The 15,054-nt window shown below is 44.8% G+C and overlaps 1 protein-coding gene across 3 annotated transcripts in view; it reads right to left on the bottom strand.

The window, feature by feature from the left end:
* Positions 1–8,408: 8,408 nt before the first annotated feature.
* The window catches only part of LOC126271975 (lysozyme-like), a 230,364-nt gene continuing 223,718 nt past the window's right edge, over positions 8,409–15,054 (bottom strand). For all 3 annotated transcript variants that reach the window (XM_049974437.1, XM_049974439.1, XM_049974436.1), the window contains exons 4-5: positions 12,393–12,459; positions 8,409–9,489 (exon numbers count right to left, since the gene is read on the bottom strand). In XM_049974437.1, coding sequence (XP_049830394.1) covers positions 9,356–9,489; positions 12,393–12,459 — 201 coding nt within the window. In that variant the 3' untranslated portion in view covers positions 8,409–9,355. The remainder of the gene's footprint in view (positions 9,490–12,392; positions 12,460–15,054) is intronic.

The following is a 15,054-nucleotide window of genomic DNA, read 5'->3' as shown; positions in this document are numbered from 1 at the left end:
GCACACACAGATACTTGACAAAGTGTTGTGAGCAAGGTCCTGGCCATAAGAAAGGCGAAAGGTACACGCCCCCTACATTAATATTCGGGCTGTTTTTGATCAGATAGTGGATTACTCAACGGACATAACGCATTCGTTTTATAACTTCAGATGTCTATCTTCCTTCACTGTAATATGTATTTAAGTTCCCAGAAGCATCATCGATGGATTTTTCTTAAATAATCTTTGTCTTTACTAGTATTTGTAGATTTGAAACCGTTCCTCTCTGCTCGCAACGCGACCAACTCTCTATACACAAAAATAAACAACGGCACAATTACTGTCATTACGTCGCTGCCATTGATACATTTAAGTAAACTTCCCTTGACCCTTACCCAACAATTTACGATGTTGTAATTATAATCAATTATAAATAAATAGAAATAAATACACCATTACATCGACTGCGTATTATAGTTTCTGTAATAAAGCATACAGTTTCCGAATCAGATGTATAGTACACGTCACAACGGATATTAAACGGCGACAAATTTTGGGTGGAGGACAAGATGTTTTATCTGCATTTTCGGGGTCACAAGCGGTCTCGTAATTTTAAAAACACACGTGAACAGGGACGGAATATCACGTTGCTCCTGTTCTTTGTACTGCTCTCACATGATCATCATGCTCGTCGTTCATACTCATTCTATTGGAAAGGCTTTGAATTAAATAGCAACTGAGCTTACTGGTGCTATTTGAATTTGCCGAGAACTTTATTAATACCATAATGTAGGACATGGGACTAGACAAAAATATTCTTAAATTAGGTACGTACAAAATTTATTACATCCTACTACATTCTTCAAACGCACGTATTTGTCCTGATGTGAATTCCAAAAAGAACGATCGTTTTGCAAAGACTGTCCAGCCAACACTACGTTGTAAGTCAAAGCTTTACACTTGACCTCGCCTTAGTCGATCGTTCTTGGAACACGAAACACGCAATTCCTCAACTGAATTACCTCAAGAACGCCCTTTTTTGCTCACTTCTTTGTCCATAACTACGTGGGGAATCTGAAATCAATGGTCGTTATATTTACTTACCTATGTGAATCGTTCTCGGTTTCATTACAAAATGAAACATCTCCTATCTCAACCTAATTTAGGTGGCAAGTCTCCTTAACAGAATTGCTCGTGTGACAGTGTGGAGACAATGACCACCAGACCAGAAGATATTAAGTATACCACACAATTCGCACGCAAAATACCTAACCAGAAATGTATTATCTCTACTACCTTTTGCTGTGCATTGGCGACTACGTGGTTGTATCTGACACGCTGGGTGAGACCCACACGACAACGAAAATTCGTTCGATATTTGACACTCTAATTTACTTTTATTCACTAAAGGTAATATAAGTGAATTCAAATAAAAGTAAACATGCTGAAGGAACCTCAAGAATGACTTCTTATTACTCGATTCTATTGTGCTCCATGCTCTGGGCAACATACCAAACTTCTAACCATTGATTTTATCTGTAACGTTACCACAGAGGAAGTCGTCACATAACCCTGACTATAACTTTGCTGAGAAAGAATGGATTAGTTATGTTTGATACCTCACCCTCTTGAACTTTTGCAAACTACATGATGGAGCACATCACAGCTTCAGTCCACCATCTAGCCAGACGAGGAAATTGCGCCGAAAAATATCACACCGCCCCTAGCCGTCACTCTGCTCTTCCCTAAGAGAGAGTAGGATATGTATTTCAGGGCACAAGAAAAAAAAACCTGACATCTAAGCGCCCATGTCAACATTACGACACTAATAAGTAAAAAGTTAAAAGCTAACACTCATTAAGGCAAATAACTAGAAACAAGGATTTCCCATTTGAGAAAGGTCCACAAGAAAGTGGTGGGGAATCACTTAAATGGCGATGGCTAAACCACATTGCCCAGTACACAATCAAGCTAAAATGATTTCGTGGTGGCGAGAGAACCAGGAGAAGATCGGCCAAACCAATGGGAGAGGTGCCATTCCCTGGAGCCCGTTCCCGCGGAGAGAAGTCGAGTGGTAATACCAAAATGACACTATCTGCCGGCAGACGGCAACACGGAGACCATCCAAAGGAATGGAACAGGTAGCAGACCGAGGTAGGAGGACTGCACCCTAGGCAGTAGAACCAGCAGCCTCGTTTTCCGTCACACCGACATGACCAGGGACCCACAAACATCGCAGTGGCTCCCTCACCAGCAAGCAAGTGGGACCTTTCTTGGATCTGTTGCACAAAGAAATGAACTATGTGCAGCACACAGAGGCCGTGAAGGGCATTGAGAGAATCTGAGCAATTAAAAGGCGTGTGTCGCTGGATGTACTGGGAGGCCTGATGGAGGGCAAAGAGCTCTGCTGTAAAAAATATAGCACTGCACTGCAAGCCAAGACCGAAAGTGGTTCTTGACTATCACAAATATATCAGATACCACAGTCAGATCCGTAAGTGTACAAGAAGGTGCTATCGTTAAGTTGGGTACCAAGGTCGAGAAACGTACGGCCATAGATCGAACCTGGTGTAGTTTACCTACGAAGCAAATGAAGTCCAAGATGAACACGGGCTATCGTACGAAGCCTAAGTGGTGAAGAGTTTACACACATCGGGAAACTGGCAGGTAGTGTGAAGTTAACCTGCCAGAGCAGTAGTCTAAAGCAAACTCCTGGGGGTAACAGAAGAAGGGCGCGTCCCACACTGGCAGTCAAGGGAATCATAAAAAAGGGGGCCGTAGGACATGTGGCCGCACGGTAGACGAACGGCATGCATATCCGCTGAGGACATCATGCCGGTATAACAGTGGCAGTTTGGGAGCTTCTGCAGAGACACTCAACCAGGCTACAGTGAAAGGTGCCTATGGTCGAACATATTCCACAATGGTGGATTGTCTTAAGACTGCGTAAGATAGATGGCTGTGTAGAGGAATAAGTGAAAAATGGAAATGCCGTGTGGCCAGGGCCTTCGGGTAGACCGTTCGCCTGGTGCAAGTCTTTCGATCTGACGCCACTTCGGCGATTTGCGTGTCGATGAGGATGAAATGACGATGAAAGACACACACAACACCCAGTCATCAAGAGGCAGAGAAAATCCCTGGCCCCGCCGGGAATCGAACCCGGGACCCCGTGCGCGGGAAGCGAGAACGCTACCGCAAGACCATGAGCTGCGGACGAATAAGTGAAACAATCGCCGTCTAGTTTTGAACGGACAAGGGATCGGTACGAACACAGCAGGGTGGTCCGATCCGTTCCCCAGGAAGTACTGCTTACGACCTGTAGGACATATAAGGACCGCATACAGCATGCGGCCAGGAAACACACGTAGGAAAACCAAGAAATTTTCCTATCAGCCATGAGCCCCAGGAATTTCGCAATTTCAGCGAACAGATCAACAAGCCTACGATGAAAAGACGGCGGAAGGAATCCAATGCGCCGCCACAAATTCATACACACAGTTTTGTCAGTGGAAAAGCGAAAGCCATTGACAATGCTCCACAAGTAAAGACGATCGAGACATCGGTGAAGACGCTGCTCAAGGAGACAAGATTGCAAAGTCGTCGACGAAAAGGGGGGGAGGGGAGGAGGAGGAGGAAGCGGGGGAGGGGAGGAGGAGAAGGAGCCTTGTGAGGGAGACGGCATAATAGCGTTAATGGCTATAGCAAAGAGAACGACACTCAGAACGGAACCTTTAGGCACCCCATTCTAGATAAAAAGTTTCTTACGAGGCAAAATCCGTAAGTACATTGAAAACTCTTGTAAAAAAATTCTTGAAGGACGTGGGGCTGCGATTTCTGAAGAACCGCAGATACAGAGTATGGACGATACTAGTCTTCCAGCAGGTGTCTTGGCCTTCTTCCAAATAAAAAGATGACCACCGTCTGGTATTTCCACAGAAGACCGTTCATAATGTAACAAAAAATAAAAACACCTACAGCCGCCCTTATTATTTTATTTTATTTTATTTTATTTTATTTTGTCGCTACCAGTTTCGACGCTGCACAGGCTGTTTTGATGCGGTACAGGTTGATACGTTCCGCAAGTATCAACCTGTACCGCATCAAAACAGCTGAGTAAGACGCAATGAAGCGTCAAAACTGGCAGCGACAAAATAAAATCATAAGGTGCTTTTATTTTTTGTCACAATAGTAAACGGCCGTCGTTACAGAAACGTCCTTCTTAAAGGATGGACATACGAAACATTCATAATGTGGGTTGAAAAAGTGACAAGATGGTTAATTGCCGAACAGTGCGCTTGAAATCCAAATCATGCAGTGTTTAGTAGATTGCGAATCTCCAGACACCATACCAGGCAGCCATGAATCATACATTTCATCAACTTACAAACACAGCTGGTGAGAGCAATAGGGTGGTTGCTTTTATTTTTTGTCACAATAGTAAACGGCCGTCGTTCCAGAAACGTCCTTCTTAAAGGATGGACATACGAAACATTCATAATGTGGGTTGAAAAAGTGACAAGATGGTTAATTGCCGAACAGTGCGCTTGAAATCCAAATCATGCAGTGTTTAGTAGATTGCGAATCTCCAGACACCATACCAGGCAGCCATGAATCATACATTCCATCAACTTACAAACACAGCTGGTGAGAGCAATAGGGTGGTTGCTAGAAGGGAAGTGTTTGTCCTTACCAAGCTTAAGTGTGGGTACGACAGCAGCTTCACGCCAGTTTCTGGGAAAGGTGCCATCTGCCCTAATGCGATTTACGAAGCAAGGAGAAAGTGCCTGCTTGCAAGAGAAAGGTGCTGCAAAATCTGAATGTGAACATTGGCCGGCCCTGGGACGGAAGATTGGGGCGAAGTGAGAGTATGGTCTCGATCCCTCGTAGTAAAGGTGGCCTTGCAGTATTCACGATTCTGAGAGGAGAAGGCTACCACACTAGCCGCCTCCACTCCTCTCCAGGGAGGAAGGCGGGGTGGTTTTGGGTAGAGCTCGAAATCTCCTCGAAATAGTAGCCCAAGCTGTTTTAGATAGCAGTCGGGTCCACAGTGACATTTACTACGGTCAGGCCGGAAATCGCGGTATGAACTTTGGGCAGAGAGCCGACAGAGGGAGTGACACTGCTAAAAGAACTAGTAAATGGGATCCAGATATCTTCCTGCTACCCGAACAATGCGATGACACTGCGCACGTAAATGTTCATAGTAAATACAATTCGCTGTTATAGGATGACTATTGAAGACACAGACAGCCCGTCTCCGCGCGCGTTAGTGTCGTGGCACGTCTCAGTCCACCAGGAGACCAGGACAGCGCGGTAAAGATGAAGTGCCAGTTATGTAACGTTCCGTGGTGGTAAGGTTAACGTTCGTAAGGTACTCTACCTAGTCATCACAACTGGGAAAGTGCTGTTCGTCGAAGGTCGCCAGGGAGGAGTAGAGCCTCCTGTCAGCCTTAAAAGGCTGCCATTTGGGTTTACATACAGGTGGGGTAGGAGTCAGCAAACTGACATGGTCGCTCGAGTACGTGTCAGAGAGGACGGACCACTCGAGATGATGGGCAAGCTGGACAGTGCAGAGCGAGAGCTCCAAACGGGAATATATATATATATATATATATATATATATATATATATGTGTGTGTGTGTGTGTGTGTGTGTGTGTGTGTGTGTGTGTGTGTGTGTGTGTGGTCTGGAAGGAACGTGGGTGCTACAGTGTCAAGACAGTCTGTGCTGTGTTGATTGAGAAGGTATGTCAAGAGGGAACCTATCTGACATTTTCCCAAAGAGCCCAGAAGTGGATAGTGGCCGTTAAAGGCACCGAAGAAGGGGTGAGGGAGGTGACCAGGAAGCTGGAGTGGGTCTGCGCGGGTGATAGCGAATGGCGGGCGGATGTAGACTTTACAAAGAGAGAGGTGAAACGAGGAAAGAAAACGCAGACTGCAACAGCTTGCAGCTGGGTGTCCAGTGAGATGGTTTGGCTATGGGCGTCATCCTGCATGAGCAGGATGACTCCCCTATGAGATGGAATGCCGATCCCAGGGGCTAGGTGAAAGCGAACCGGAGGGAAACGCGGGAGGTCGAAGCGGTCGTACGTATGCAATTTTGTTTTATGAAGGTAGGAAACAACCGGACGCTGCGATTTCAGGAGCAGCTGTAATTCCTTCTTGTTCCGTTCCACGACCAACAATAGTGGGAGGAGGGAACAAATGAAGGATAGTTACGTCGGTGGCTGCCGAGTGCCAGCCATCGAAGGCTCACTACAACTACAGAGCACAGCAACTGGAGAATACAGTTTCATCAAATCTGTATTCTCCTTGTATCGGCCTGCGGATTCGAGGGCAGAAAAAGAGGAGCTCATCGGCGGAATGGAGGTCGACTGGGTGAGGGTATTACAAGGCGACACCACTGAAGAGGATCTCCGAGTTGGGGAAGGATAAAATCATTTGCTCGATTTCTTAGCGGCTTTACGGTCGACACATGAAGACTCAGACTTATAGCTGGAGATATGTAAAACGTTTTCACGGGAGTATTTTGTCTTTTCTGCCCTGCCAGTTGCGTACCAGGTTATTTCGCCACATGGGGGCGAAGATTTTGGTAGCCTGTTGCGCAACTGCAGGAGAAGGAGACACGGATACTGGACGATTTCGTAATTGCAGCAGTAAGTTTGAGGTAGCAAGTATGCACGACCATGTCCTTTGTGGAGCGAGCGTAGCAAGAGAGGTTGTATAACTGCCGGATGGTAAAATGCAGCGTTTTCCACTAGCCTAGAAGTTGAGAGCGACGGTCGGGTACCTTTTCCTCCACTTGGATCTCCTGGACAGTTCGCTCAGCGAAATACAAAAGACATTTACAGGACGAGATTGCATGGTTCCCATTACAAATGATACAGTGGGGAGGAAGCAGGCAATCACACTGTGAGGATATCTATCGTAAGTAACATTTGGCCATGTTTTGGCAGGACACATGTGGTTATAAGACTGACACAGGAATGCATGGTGACTTCATGTCCTACCTTAATCTTTGATTGGAGCACTACTCGATTAAATGTGAGAAATAATGTGTATGTGTGCACTACGCTTGCATCAACATTTGCCATTACCCGATGTATCATACTTACGCCCTGATTAGAGAGACGGCTGCATTTCTCCTGTCAGACCATTGAGCAACCGAGTGTAAGTGACACTAAGCCAATAATTCAATGTATGATAGGCCTCGACAGGAACAGGATTCCCATAGAGGAGCGAAGCTGTAAGCAGTTGTTGGGCTTGAAAATCACAATTGGTCCCCAATAGCAAAGTCCCATTACGGGAGCGAGAGCAGGACTTCATAGGGCCTGAATTGCATCAACACCTTTCTGAATAATAAACGTATTAACTGTAGCAAACGACTGATCTCATTCAGTACGTGACACCACGAGGAATCGAGATGCAGCTGGGAGAGTCGTTGAATCTTTAGTCTCATTTCTTTTAGGTTTAGTAGATGAACACAGTGATTGGCTCATTGCGAAAATATCTTCCCTGATTGCCTGCGTCTTCCACTGTGCTCCTCTCAGAGGCAACTAATCCACCTTAGGTAATTGTTCACCCCCCCCCCTCCCGAACTACTAACAGAGGGACCAATTGGCAATTGGGAAGGTAACAGCTCAGTCACCCAGCCCTGAGCCTGGCCTGTACAAGATAGTACATACAAGCCCTACCTGTCTACCCAGGGCTGAGAATTACACTTTATGCTGTCATCTGATACTCATCAAATGCGTGGGCCTGCCATCAGGAGCGCACAGAGATGAACGAGCAACAAATAAATCTCAACCGTCGAAGCAGGGGAAGGGGAGAAGACGAGAAGATGGAGAACGAAGAAAAACAGATGGACTCTTCCGATGCCACGCTATCGAAACTTCGGAGCGAATTCCCGAAACTATCCAAGACATTCCATAAGGCCGTGGAAAAAAATAGCAGTAGGGTGGACATGCAGCATGAAAAGGGAAAAGATGCTGCAAAGGCTGGGAACCCATTGGGAACCCATGGTAGGCAAGCACGAACTCGCCAAAGAGTTGAGTTTCCTGGGAGGGGGGGGGGGGGTCCTACCAAGCCTCGATGACTACTGCTAAAGGTGCATCTTTGTCAGTTCCTCACAGGAGTTAGGTTGGCACGAAAATCTAAGTAAACTATGTAGCTCTGTCCTACAGCTGTTCTGGAAACGAACCTACAATCAAAACAGATACTAGTTCTGTAATTTATAGCCGCGCAATAAGGGCAACGGGACAGATGGACACAATGAAATTATTAAAATGGTTAGAGTGCAGTCCATCCATTTTCCAGAGGTTCACTCCACCATATTACACTTACAAAAATGGTTAATGCATCATAAAATATCGTTCTGTCTAACTACGATAGTTAGCAAACACTGGGAATCACACAGAAAATATAAGACAGTTTGTACAAATCAGTTACCACTTACAAAACAGCTTTTATTGAACAAAATAGAAGCTATTTACACATTTAATATACAAATTTCTGAGTGTGATACATGCAAAACAGCTGTGTCCATAAAACGTAAAATTCACAGCCGCAGAATGTCATGGAAATATAAAAGCAGAAAAAAGTAAATGAACTAGCTTTAACTCCCAGACATACATCATTCGTCTTGAGCACCATGCTACTTCCTCTCAAACATTGTTTTGTTGTGTTGGTATCTAGTAAATTATTTTCACGTAAGCTATACTGTTGAAATGCCAGTATCTGATATTCGATTACAATATCTACTGGTGTCTATTGCAATTGAGAGTTTGGTATGGTCTTTAGCTGCGACATAATATCGGTAATGAAGTAGAAAGAGGATGAAAATATACGACAAGGCGTAAGTTGCATTCACAGAATTACTGCAACGTATCAAGGACATTAATTTATTACATATGAAGTGCTCATTTCTCTAATAATTACTGATCTCCAAGCTGATAATTTTGATCTGTATAAATTGACAAATTTTGTATATAAAGCAAGGGAATCAATATTTTAAGTTCGTTGTTGTAGTAACTCTTTACAGCATTTGGAAAGTCCAGTTGCTGTATGCACTGGATACTGAAACAACGGAGACTATAGATTTTACAGAGTCTTTGCTTTGTCTAAGAAGTAATACTGGTTTGATGGGAAGAAGCACAGTCGCTAATATCCTGACAACTTTATATTTGCATCGATGAGGTACTGCACAGATACATAAAAAATACAGAAAGATCCAAGATTGGCCTTAGGTCGTTACATTGGAGGTGTTCGATGGCGTTGCTTATAATGTAGGGTGATGGTTGCCACGAGTTGAGTGCGTTCTTTTCCTTGTTGCCATCCCACGTGGTACCGGGTTGTAGTGAGGTGTACGGCAGCGAGCGTCAGCAGTTTGACAGATCTGGCAGAGGTTTGTCCTTGCAGCGGTTGATCCAGCCGTACCACGCGTTGAAGCCCTGCCGCGAGTAGATGAGGTGAGCGCACTCGCAGTCGTCGTCGATGTCGTCGTCCAGCAGGTCTGCGGGCACAGCGAGACTGGTCGTTAAACGAGGCAGCAGTCTGGGTTACAGAGACAGGTGGCAAAGTGTGAGGCAATACTGGCCTCACGACTTATGTCAGAAGTCGGATCAAAGGAAAGTAAGCCTACGTTCGTAGCATTTGTGGATTTAGAGAAAGCTTTATAGTCCTGACGAAAACAGGTTCTGAAACTCCGGTGGTAGCAGGGATAAAATACATGAAGTCTATTATATACAACCGCAACAGAAACCAAACTCTAGTATTAACAATGTAAGGGAGTGGCGGTGAAGCAGTAGATGAGAAAGGAATGGGTCAGGAACTGAAGACTGTCCATGATGTTATTCATGTATGTACGTTCAGCAAGCAGGAAAGGAAACGAAGAAGAAATTTGGAAAGTGAAGTAAAGTTCATGGAGTAGAAATAAAAGCTTTGAGGTTTGCTGATGACAGTCAGACAACAAAACCAATAACCTATGATGACAGCAAAGGAGTTTAAAGAGTGAACGGAATGAGTGTGTGGTTAACGCTAATGGACTGTGGTAGTATTAAATTTACCAATGTTCAGATGATAAGAAAATGAGACAGTAAAAGCAGCAGATGAATATTCTTGTATTTGGCAGGAAAATAACTTATAACGGAAAAAATAGAGAGGTTATAAAATGCAAACTGGCTACAGCAAGGAAACCAGTTCCAGAAAAGATAACAATGTTTAATATAAATAGGTTTTAGGAAGTCTCTTCCGGTAGTGGTGGACGATAAATAGTTGAGAAAAGAAGAAAATGAAAGACTTCGACATGCTATATGACAGAAGACTACTGATTAAATGGATGGATTTACTCAGTAATGATGCGGTACTGAAACGAACTGGAGGACAACGATTTATGGTCAACTTTACTATCGATTGACACATCAGCAAAGGTCAAGGAACCATCAGATCTGAAATGGAGGGAAGTGTGAGGGGGTATAACGGCCAGGGGAGGTGTGGAAGGGGGTATGGGGGTGGTGTGGGCAAGGAGTCTGGAAGGGGGTACTGCTGGGGTCAGAAGGGGTAAGGGGGAGAAGATAAAAACTGTAGAGGGCTACGAAGACTGCAATACAGTAAATATTTTCAAATACACGGTCTACTCACATTTATCTGACTACTTCGTATGTGCGATGGCGACATGCAATACCCATTCACAGATGGCAGGTGGCAGCACCAGTAGTTGAGGGAAGATAAGGCGCTCGGGTGACGCGAGAAACATTACAGTCGTTTTAATGCGTTAAAGGAGCGATTAATCTGACCTCCAGAAGGGCATGATTATTGACTTTGACGCCAAGGGTGGAAGCACTTCCCAGACGGCTAAGCCTATACTTTTGTGTGCCGCCGTGGCTAAAGTATGTGCATGACAAAATGACGCTCTCCAAAACTGGAGCCGATGCAACTGTGGTGGATCACAGGCAATAGGTGACAGGCGAACGACGGCTGCGCAGATGTGAATAGGTGAATAAATGTTCAACTGTTGAGCAGCTGACTGCCCAGATTAACCAATGGACGTTCAGCGGACGTTCAGCGGACGTTCAGCGGACGTTCAGCGGACGTTCAGCGGACGTTGCTGCGTAAGGGCCTCCGCAGTAGGCACCTGATTCATGCTGACTGCTGTTCATCAGTAACGACGGATGGAACTTTTACGCCAGTACCGAAACTGGACGTCCACTGGCGACAGGTGGCCTTTTCAGATGAATCTCGTTTTATGCTCCATCGGACAGATGGCTGCTGGCGTTACGGCGTGAAATGTCTGGAAGCGAACACCGTGATACCGGGAAGTAGCGGTATGGTCTGGGTGATGATCTCGTCATTCTGGAAGGCACATTGGATCAATACTTCTACGCATCTATCCTTTGGGAACTTGTCCACTCCTATATGCAGTTCGATTTTCCTCGCCACGGCGGCATCTACCAGGAAGACAATGCAGCTTGTCACAGCTGCGTAGTTCGAAGAGGACTAGGATGAGTTTGCCGTACTATCAAACCCTCCGTATTTAAACCCAACCGAGAATGTACGTGATCACCTCACTCTCTTTGCGGCACGGATACTCAGGCGAGAATCGAGCGCAGCTGGCCACGGCATTGCAGTCGTCGCGGCTCCACATCCCTGTCGGTGTTTTCCAAAATCTCTTTGACTTCCTGCACGTCTCGACCTGCAAAACGTGGCGGTTAAAGGCGTCTGACAGCTGGTCGCAGTGTGACCAAGCAGTAAACGTGGGCTGCGATAGTTACTCAGAGTTGAAGAGGCTCGCACAGTTTCGACGAGCGTGGAGAGCTGAATCAAACCAGTCTTCTAAATGAAAACAACGCATTTCAGCCAGCAGAGGAAACAGGGGCCGTGTGGAACACGCATCAAAAGTGGTAGTTTGTGTTCGTGACCGAGTCATGCACAAGAAATATCAATCCTGTCGGTAACAGCCCTGGTAGGAACCTGTAGACCCATTACATAGCTTGAAGGTTGCTGAAACCTAACAATCATCTATCAGGAGCTGTACCGTTCTCCGTATATAGAGAAGTGGTTACAAGTAAGGAGAAGTGTTACGTAAAACCTGATGTGTTTCTGCACTCCTAAGAGGCATCCTGCACCGCAAGTATTCAATATAACACTTTCTACCTTGTTTAATTCTGAAGTCTGGCAAAGGTTCCACATTTTTTTACATTATGTAATCAGATGAGCGCTTTCACTAACCCAAGTATGTCCATTTTGAAGGGATGTACTATAATCGTAAGCATTTGAAAACGGCTTAACATTCGGATCTGCGCAGTAATAAAAGCAAAATAAAAAGCTGTTTCAGTCTGTCCAATGACAGTGTTAAACAATGTTATTCAGCTAATCTACGAGAGTCAATTAACGTTAAACACACGCGCAAGTGTTTACCTTTGCAAGCAACGTGACAGTCTCCCTCCGTACCGTTCCAGCTATCGCACCAGTAGCGGTTGTTGATCTGTGAACAAAACGGAAGATACATATTTCAAAATAACGAATAGTAAAATGGTAATTGGAACTGGGAATAATGTGACACCGTTAGGAAATATGGTAATCGTACGAAAAGTAAGTTAATCATGATCATCCTTCACCAAGTAACACGTTGCAATCACAGCGGATGTTTCAGTGCATTATAGATTACCCCAGATGCTGTGGAGGATCGTTATTACCGTTGTATGACATTCCTGCATGGCTAACTAAGTGGGTGCAGTCAACGTATTTCTGCTCTTGCTTCCCAGGCTGCTGTACGTGGGAGCAATTTCTGATTGATAAACTGTTGTGTACATAGTTCCGCGTAGTCAGCGCGTACACAACTTTCCCACTAACGCGCGCCCCGCTAAACACAACAGCGTAGGCGCAGCACTCGTCCGTCTCCAAAGGAACTTCAGATTGTCAATTATAAATAGCATCCAAAAAATGGCCCTGAGCACTATGGGACTCAACTGCTGTGGTCATTAGTCCCCTAGAACTTAGAACTACTTAAACCTAACTAACCTAAGGACATCACACACATCCATGCTCGAGGCAGGATTCGAACCTGCGACCGTAGCAGTCGCACGGTTCCGGACTGCGCACCTAGAACCGCGAGACCACCGCGGCCGGCAAATAGCATCCAGAATCAAGCTACGTAAGGTTTATGCTTGTTACTATTATAATAAATGTGTGTGAAAATTAATCAAGTTCTGTTTGAAGTTGGTCACCGTCAATCTGCCACTCTAAGCGTGCAAGTGGCATTTCTATCGTCTGACCTAACGGCAGAAGAAACACGTCACGATAAGACCACGAGACATATTGCTGACACTCGCCTACTTCGTTAGAGCGACAAGTCAAATACTCTGATGTGTGTGTTCCGAAGGTCTTACAGTACGTTTACCACATAAACTAAGGGAATTTCCAGTTACGCTGTGATCCAAGAATGTATTGACAGTACGATTTTAGTAATTAAGCATATACGATAATGTTAGAAGCTGAAGAAATGCATTAATTTTCTGCCACGGTTGGGACTTTAGCCCTGGTATCACAGCTGCAGGGACTACGCTAATCCAGTACCCTCCCCTACACTTCGAGTCACGTGTTCAGCTTGTACGAAGTGCAGGTGATCGATAGATCTGATGTCATTAAGTTTTCCTTCAGACATAGGAGTCAACTTTATCTATGAAAATGATAGAAGTTGAAGAAATGAAATTTGGGCTAGTTGCGGGATAGATTAATACTTCGATCCATCACGTTTTTGAAGGTAGTGTGTGCTGCAATCGTCTCCAGGGTTTCGTTCCTTGGCGAGCAGTTGGGACCTTACCCACCTGCATGTAGTAGTACATTCCCTTCCGTCTCCACCACTGCTCCAATAACACTGTAGACTACACAACCAGCGGTTCCACAGTTACAGCCAGTGAGCGTAGAAACATTGGCTCACCTCTCGCAGATGCCACCTGGTTTCTGCACCCACCAGGCGCCTCTGCCAAAACTATTTCATTTTAGCTCTTTTAGGCTGTCAGTTTACAGAGGTAACTGTGCCTCCGAAGAACCGCTTCGTCGTATCTATTCCAGAGCTCTTAAGCCAGTGGTCTTTCAACTTATTTGATCAAGAGCCATTAATGAAAATGTGGAGAGGTATCTTGGGCTACATATGAACCAATGTAATTTTAGCTAGTAAGCTTCACAAGACTTCTCAGCAGACTACCTACAGTAAGTAAGCGATGAGTTGGCAGTGATCGTTAGAAGTGTACAACCAATGCCAACATTTTGTGTCCGCTGTTCTGTGTTTGAGACTGCTGCAGTCTTCTGCGACCCGAAGGTTTTGACACTGGTATTGCTTGATTTAGTAGCGGTGTGTTGTCTGTGTGAGCGGGTTTTTTATTGATTGATACCAGTAACTTAACTGATGTTTAAATGCATTATACAGTATGAGGCATCATATGTTTAATGTTTTGAATGGCTTTTCTTTTCCTCATTGCGTTCTATTACAACAGCCGTAATTTGATGTTGCTTCTATACGGAACGATCACATTTGAAGATAATCTCTGTAAAGCGCACTCACAAATCCATCTTAATTCCGTGTCAAAATTAATACCATAGCATATGATCAGTACGAGTTGTCATGCCAGTGAATTGTCAGTACTGGAAGACAATAAAACATCCTCCTCTCACGTCCTCTAAACCCTCAGTGGCCACCTACTTGAGCCTCTTTGTGATAAGTTGTCTGATTTACTTAGCTCACATGAAAATTAATCACATCTTAAAATATTGTCTCTAATTTTGTTTCGTACCGAGCAGGAAAACTGCGCTTAACAAGCTCCTAGTACTAAAATACGTATCTGCATTCGGCTGTTTATTGCTAGATACACCGAAGGTCGCAGTTTCACGTCTAGCTTCCACCAATTGCCTCTCCGACTCTAGTTACGTGAAATCAGAAAGACTGTACGACCATTCTGACGTAAGTATCACCTAATAACGTTGACACGTTTCCAAAACCAAATTGGACAAAACACGTAATGTATCTTTTCAGCGCTTTCCAACAGGGCTCCTTACATCGTAGGACGAAGTCTTCTTTGAT

Source organism: Schistocerca gregaria, chromosome 5 (genome assembly GCF_023897955.1).
Source record: "Schistocerca gregaria isolate iqSchGreg1 chromosome 5, iqSchGreg1.2, whole genome shotgun sequence".
Taxonomy (NCBI): domain Eukaryota; kingdom Metazoa; phylum Arthropoda; class Insecta; order Orthoptera; family Acrididae; genus Schistocerca; species Schistocerca gregaria.
The sequence above is the reverse complement of the archived record's forward strand: the minus strand, read 5'-3'. Positions and strand labels throughout refer to the sequence as shown.